General features: G+C 39.9%; 1 protein-coding gene across 1 annotated transcript; it reads left to right on the forward strand.

Annotated features, from left to right (window-relative positions):
• Nucleotides 1-3544: 3544 nt before the first annotated feature.
• Nucleotides 3545-4414, forward strand: LOC137991151 (melanocyte-stimulating hormone receptor-like). The gene has a single exon (XM_068836265.1). It carries the CDS (start codon nt 3545-3547, stop codon nt 4412-4414), a length of 870 nt encoding a protein of 289 aa, XP_068692366.1.
• The last annotated feature ends 3682 nt before the right edge of the window (nt 4415-8096 follow it).

Genomic DNA, 8096 nt, shown 5'->3' on the forward strand with positions numbered 1-8096 from the left:
TCTTGAGGTTGACGGCTGACTAGGTACTGGGCTTTGATTGGATCGCAGGCTCAAGTCAGGATAACTTACTGTAAGAATAAGCTAGACGCTCCATGAGCGTACACTTGTTAAGATCTACAATTCCCGCATAATCATAAACCGGGGAAAAAAAACCTTTGAATTAGTAGGCACAGTCCTGAATGTGAATTTGTCGACAAGAAGAGCCAAACTTTTCGAGGAGCTAACGTCTAAATGAAAATTTGCATAGCGGTATAAATTTAATAGTCTTGACATTTACTGACAGTCACACGTACTTTACTAATGAAACTGTAAAAAAAAAATTCTTCGAAAACGTACAAGCCTTATACATTTTCGTCTACAACTGAAATGAACCTCACTTTCAAATTTCAAAAAGTAAACTGCTTAATACGACCACCTCTTACAATACTGTCACGGCCGTAGCCAGTATGAGGCAAACAGTCATTTTTTTCGTAATTGTTGAAAATAAAACGTGATTCTAGTGTACTCATCATAAACTCCTAAAATACCTACGAAGAGAATTTAACCACGGACGTTGCCTAAGTCATAACATTTTTCTGGCTACGGCCCTGACGGTTATTTGGGGCCTTTATATATATATGTATCAGTACACCTGCATGCAGGCTCAATATTCATCCAAGTTTAGTCAGATAATTCAGAACCTGATTAAGGAATCGAAGGGGGAACTGCAAGATCAACTTTTTAGATTATTCGATGAAAATTAAAAGACAGGTAAGGGTAATTGAATGCAATCCCTCCAATTGGGTGCAAACACGTTTTCATGAAAGAGGCCTCAATCAGCTCATGCCGGGTTCATCAATCTTTCATCTTTTGACTGTTCCATCAAGGATTCACTGACGTTTTGGCAAGGCGGTTTTCAAAATTCAGAATATTAGCACAATACTGAAGGCTTCAATCAAGCATTATGAACAAGTCACTGGTGAATACGAGTTGCTTTTTTCTTACAATGAACGTGGGCCAAACGGAAGCAACATTTATGCCAAATGTTGTTACGTGTATCCTGAACTTGCTGCTTTCTCCGATAACCTGTGCAGGGAATTTTATCATTGTATACGTGATTTGGAAGTCACGAGACCTTCATTCGCCATCTTCTTTTCTGCTGGATTGTCTCGCAGCTGCAGATTTCCTCGTGGGAGTGATCTGTAAGCCATCTTTGGTGGCTAGTAGACTAGCCGAACTTCAAGGAAATCCAAGCCTCATCTGTCCATTGAACATGCTTCAGGTTATGAGTGCGTGGATAACAGGCGGCGTGCCTTTGTTCATTTTAGCGCTTGTGTCCATCGACCGACTTCTTGCTCTCACACTTCATTTAAGATACAATTCCATTGTCACGGTTTCTCGCATGTGTTTCGCAGTTTTGCTAATATGGGTTGCCGCTGCAACTACTTTCTCATTGAGGTTTGCAGTCAGTCCAGTTACTAACTTGAAAATAATCCCGTTACTATTACTGCTCATTACTTTTCTTGTCATTGCGTTCTGCACCTACAAAATATTCCACATCGTTGGAAAACATCGACGACAAATACGAGAGCAAAACATGGTCATGAACATTGGTGCGAATGCGTCGAACGAGCTCAAATGCAGAAAATCAGCGCCAATGTTCTTTATGTTTATGGTTTGCTCCTAACGTTCTAAATTCCACTTTTTGCGACGGTTCTTGCGCACAACATGATTAGGTATACTCGATCCGTGAAGATTGCTTACGACTTTTCCATAACAGCTGTTTTCATCAACTCGCTTTGGAATCCAGTCGTGTATTGCTGGCGAATACGAGAGATACGCCAATCTGTGAAAAGTGTGCTAAGAAGACCACAGCAACATTAACAAACGGTCGAGCAAAGATCTTCTCAATGTGTAGTGCGAGTCAGATTTCACGAAACGTAGAAACGCTTTCCAAAATGCATGCTGTTTTCTCTCAAAATCTTGTTGGTGATGGTAATTTCTGCACTTCGAGTCTCACTGAAAGTCAGAACTAGCTGCAGAGACAATGGGTCTACTTCTGATCTTCAATTGGAACTGTATTCAAGAGAATTGCGTTTCACAAGGAGAAAGTTGTATTCAATATTTGCTTTCTATTAATTTAAGAATGTTATAGAAAGATGTACCTTGTTGATCTGATATCATATTTGCGCCTTTTCACTCGTCAAAAGAACAATTTCCATACCATGTTTGTGACCGCATGAATAGCATGTGAGCCTGCTTTTCTACACGCGCAAGCACAACAGCTCTTATTTCACCGCGAAAACGCCGTGCCTTGTTGCAAGTATGTTAAAAAGTGTAACATCCTACAGTTAAACGAGAAAAAAGGGTATCAAGGCACAACCTATAACTGTAATAGCGGACTTCGCTTCGTCGCCAGGTAAGAAATGTTGTAACCCAGGCCATCTGTGCGAGAAAAGAAAAAAAAAAAACGGTTTTAGTCACCCTACGACCGTAAGTACGTCCACCCCTCCTTTTTTGCCAGTGTGACCAGTATCTTGTGAGCATACCACGTGCTCAAGTTTAGAGCTCATCGAGGTCAGCTGTTTTCTTGAGGTTGACGGCTGACTATGTACGTACTGGGTTCGATTGGATCGCAGGCTCAAGTCAGGGTAATTTACTGTAAGAATAAACTAGACGCTCCATGAGCATACACTTGTTAAGATCTACAATTCCCGCATAATCATAAAGCGGGGAAAAAAAGCCTTTGAATTAGTAGGCACAGTCCTGAATGTGAATTTGTCGACAAGAAGAGCCAAACTTTTCGAGGAGCTAACGTCTAAATGAAAATTTGCATAGCGGTATAAATTTAATAGTCTTGACATTTACTGACAGTCATACGTACTTTACTAATTAAACTGCAAAAAAAAATTCTTCGAAAACGTACAAACCTTATACATTTTCGTCTACAACTGAAAATGAACCTCACTTTCAAATTTCAAAAAGTAAACGGCTGAATACGACCACCTCTTACAATACTGTCACGGCCGTAGCCAGTATGAGGCAAACAGTCATTTTTTCGTCATTGTTGAGAATAAAACGTGATTAGTCTAGTGTATTCATCATAAACTCCTAAAATACCTACGAAGAGAATTTAACCACGGACGTTGCCTAAGTCATAACGTTTTTCTGGCTACGTTTTTCTAGGGTTATATATATGTATCAGTACACCTGCATGTAGGCTCAATATTTATCCAAGTTTAGTCAGATAATTCAAAACCTGATTATGGAATAAAATAGGGAAACTGCAAGATCAACTCTTTAGATTATTCGATGAAAATTAAAAGACAGGTAAGGGTAATTGAATGCAATCCCTCCAATTGGGTGCAAACACGTTTTCATGAAAGAGGCCTCGATCAGCTCATGCCGGCCTCATCGATCTTTCATCGTTTGACTTTTCCATCAAAGATTCACTGACGTTTTGGCAAGGTGGTTCTCAAAATTCAGAATGTTAGGACAATACTGAAGGCTTCAATCAAGCATTATGAACAAGTCACTGGTGAATACGAGTTGCTTTTTTCTTACAATGAACGTGGGCCAAACGGAAGCAACATTTATGGCAAATGTTGTTACGTGTATCCTAAACTCGCTTCTTTCTCCGATAACATGTGCTGGGAATTTTATCATTGTATACGTGATTTGGAAATCACGAGACCTTCATTCGCCATCTTTTTTTCTTCTGGGTTGTCTCGCAGGTGCAGATTTCCTTGTGGGAGTGATCTGTCATCCATCTTTGGTTGTTAACAAAATAGCCGAACTTCAAGGAGATCCAAACCTTGTGTGTTCATTGAGAATTTTTCAGTCCTTGAGTGCGTGGATAACAGGCGGCGTATCTTTGCTGATTTTAGCGCTTGTGTCCATCAATCGCCTTCTTGCTCTCACACTTCATTTAAGATACAATTCCGTTGTCTCGATTTCTCGCATGCGTTTCGCAGTTTTGTTAATATGGGTTGCCACTGCAACTACTGTATCATTGAGGTTTGCAGTTACCAGCTGGCTAATTATCCCGTTACTATCACTGCTTATCACTTTTCTTGTCATTGCGTTCTGCACCTACAAAATATTCCACATCGTTGGAAAACATCGACGACAAATACGAGAGCAAAACATGGCCATTCACGTGAATGCGAATGCGTCGAACGAGCTCAAATGCAGAAAATCAGCGGTGACTGTTGTTTATGTCTATGGTTTGCTCCTAACGTTTTATATTCCATTGTTTGCAACAGTTCTTGCGGACAACATGATTGGGTATACTGGATCCGTGAAGATTGCTTACGACTTTTCCACAACAGCTGTTTTCATCAACTCGCTTTGGAATCCAGTCGTGTACTGCTGGCGAATACGAGAGATACGCCAAGCTGTGAAACGTGTGCTAAGAAGACCACAGCAACATTAACAAACGGTCAAGCAAAGATCTTCTCAATGTGTAGTGCGAGACAGATTTCACGAAAAGTAGAAACGCTTTCCAAAATTAATTCATGTTGTTTTTTTCCAAAATCTTGTTGGTGATGGTAATTTCTGCACTTCGAATCTCACTGAAAGTCAGAACTAGCTGCAGAGACAATGGGTCTACTTCTGATCTCCAATGCGAACTGTATTCAAGAGAATTGCGTTTCACAAGGAGAAAGTTGCATTCAATATTTGCTTTCTATTAATTTAAGAATGTTATAGAAAGATGTACCTTGTTGATCTGATATCATATTTGCGCGTTTTCCCTCGTCAAAAGAACAATTTCCATACCATGTTTGTGACCACATGAATAGCATGTGAGCCTGCTTTTCCACACGCGCAAGCACAACAGCTCTTATTTGACCGCGAAAACGCCGGGCCTTGTTGGAAGTATGTTAAAAAGTGTAACTTCCTACAGTTAAACGAGAAAAAAGGGTATCAAGACACAACCTATAACTGTAATAGCGGACTTCGCTTCGTCGCCAGGTAAGAAATGTTTTAACCCAGGCCATCTGTGCGAGAAAAGAAAAAAAAAAACGGTTTTGGTCACCCTACGACCGTACGTACGTCCACCCCTCCTTTTTTGCTAGTGTGACCAGTATCTTGTGAGCATACCACGAGCTCAAGTTTAGAGCTCATCGAGGTCAGCTGTTTTCTTGAGGTTGACGGCTGACTATGTACGTACTGGGTTCGATTGGATCGCAGGCTCAAGTCAGGGTAATTTACTGTAAGAATAAACTAGACGCTCCATGAGCATACACTTGTTAAGATCTACAATTCCCGCATAATCATAAAGCGGGGAAAAAAAAGCCTTTGAATTAGTAGGCGCAGTCCTGAATGTGAATTTGTCGACAAGAAGAGCCAAACTTTTCGAGAAGCTAACAGGAAATATCAATAACTAAATGAAAATTTGCATAGCGGTATAAATTTAATAGTCTTGACATTTACTGACAGTCATACGTACTTTACTAATTAAACTGCAAAAAAAAATTCTTCGAAAACGTACAAACCTTATACATTTTCGTCTACAACTGAAAATGAACCTCACTTTCAAATTTCAAAAAGTAAACGGCTGAATACGACCACCTCTTACAATACTGTCACGGCCGTAGCCAGTATGAGGCAAACAGTCATTTTTTCGTCATTGTTGAGAATAAAACGTGATTAGTCTAGTGTATTCATCATAAACTCCTAAAATACCTACGAAGAGAATTTAACCACGGACGTTGCCTAAGTCATAACGTTTTTCTGGCTACGTTTTTCTAGGGTTATATATATGTATCAGTACACCTGCATGTAGGCTCAATATTTATCCAAGTTTAGTCAGATAATTCAAAACCTGATTAAGGAATAAAATAGGGAAACTGCAAGATCAACTCTTTAGATTATTCGATGAAAATTAAAAGACAGGTAAGGGTAATTGAATGCAATCCCTCCAATTGGGTGCAAACACGTTTTCATGAAAGAGGCCTCGATCAGTTCATGCCGGCCTCATCGATCTTTCATCGTTTGACTTTTCCATCAAAGATTCACTGACGTTTTGGCAAGGTGGTTCTCAAAATTCAGAATGTTAGGACAATACTAAAGGCTTAAATCAAGCATTATGACCAAGTCACTGGTGAATACGAGTTGCTTTTTTCTTACAATGAACGTGGGCCAAACGGAAGCAACATTTATGGCAAATGTTGTTACGTGTATCCTAAACTCGCTTCTTTCTCCGATAACGTGTGCTGGGAATTTTATCATTGTATACGTGATTTGGAAATCACGAGACCTTCATTCGCCATCTTTTTTTCTTCTGGGTTGTCTCGCAGGTGCAGATTTCGTTGTGGGAGTGATCTGTCATCCATCTTTGGTTGCTAGCAAAATAGCCGAACTTCAAGGAGATCCAAGCCTTGTGTGTTCATTGAGAATTTTTCAGTCCTTGAGTGCGTGGATAACAGGCGGCGTATCTTTGCTCCTTTTAGCGCTTGTGTCCATCGATCGCCTTCTTGCTCTCACACTTCATTTAAGATACAATTCCGTTGTCTCGATTTCTCGCATGCGTTTCGCAGTTTTGTTAATATGGGTTGCCACTGCAACTACTGTATCATTGAGGTTTGCAGTTACCAGCTGGCTAATTATCCCGTTACTATCACTGCTCATCACTTTTCTTGTCATTGCGTTCTGCACCTACAAAATATTCCACATCGTTGGAAAACATCGACGACAAATACGAGAGCAAAACATGGCCATGAACGTGGGTGCGAATGCGTCGAACGAGCTCAAATGCAGAAAATCAGCGGTGACTGTTGTTTATGTCTATGGTTTGCTCCTAACGTTTTATATTCTATTGTTTGCAACGGTTCTTGCGGAAAACATGATTGGGCATGCTCGATCCGTGAAGATTGCTTACGACTTTTCCACAACAGCTGTTTTCATCAACTCGCTTTGGAATCCAGTCGTGTACTGCTGGCGAATACGAGAGATACGCCAAGCGGTGAAACGTGTGCTAAGAAGACTACAGAAACATTAACAAACGGTCAAGCAAAGATCTTTTCAATGTGTGTTGCGGGACAGATTTCACGAAAAGTATAAACGCTTTCCAAAATTCATGCTGTTTTCTCCCAAAATCTTATTGGTGATGGTAATTTCTGCACTTCGAATCTCACTGAATATCGGAACTGGTTGCAGAGACAAGGTCTACTTCTGATCTCCAGTTGGAACTGTATTTAAAATAATTGCGTTTCACAAGGAGAAACGGTTGCATCAATATTTGCTTTATAGTAATTTAAGAATGTTATAGAAATATGTACCTTGTTGATCTTATATCATATTTGCGTTCACTCGTAAAAAGAACAATTTCCGTACCATGTTTGTGACCGCATGAGTAGCATATGAGCATGCTTTTTCTGCTTTTGTCGCAAGTAAGTTTAAAAGTGTAACTTCCTACAGTCTAACGAGAAAAAAGTGCTATCAAAGCACAACCTAAAACTGTAATAGCGGACTTCGCTTCGTTGCGAGGTAAGAAATATTGTAACTTAAGCCATCTGTGCGAGAAAAGAAAAAAGCAAAAGGTTTTGGTCACCCTACGACAGTACGTACCTCCACCCCTCCTTATTTGCCAGTGTGACCCGTATCACGTGAGCATACCACGTGCTCAAGTTTAGAGCTCAAGGAGGTCATCTGTTTTCTTTAGGTTGACGGCTGACTAGGTACTGGGCTTCGATTGGATCGCAGGCTCAAGTCAGGATAACTTACTGTAAGAATAAACTAGCCGCTCCATGAGCGTGCACTTGTTAAGATCTACAATTCTCGCATAATTATAAACCAAGGGAAAAAAAAAGCCTTTGAATTAGTAGGCACAGTTCTTAATGTGAATTTGTCGACAAGAAGGGCCAAACTTTTCGAGGAGCTAACAGGAAATATCAATAACTAAATGAAAATTTGCATAGCGGTATAAATTTAATAGTCTTAAGATTTACTGACAATCACACGTACTTAAATAATTAAACTGTAAAAAAAAAAATCTTCGAAAACGTACAAGCCTTATACATTTTCTTCTACAACTGAAAATGAACCTCACTTTTAAATTTCAAATAGTAAACGGCTGAATACGACCATCTCTTACAATACTGTCACGGCCGTAG

Source organism: Montipora foliosa, chromosome 2, assembly GCF_036669935.1.
Source record: "Montipora foliosa isolate CH-2021 chromosome 2, ASM3666993v2, whole genome shotgun sequence".
Lineage (NCBI taxonomy): Eukaryota > Metazoa > Cnidaria > Anthozoa > Scleractinia > Acroporidae > Montipora > Montipora foliosa.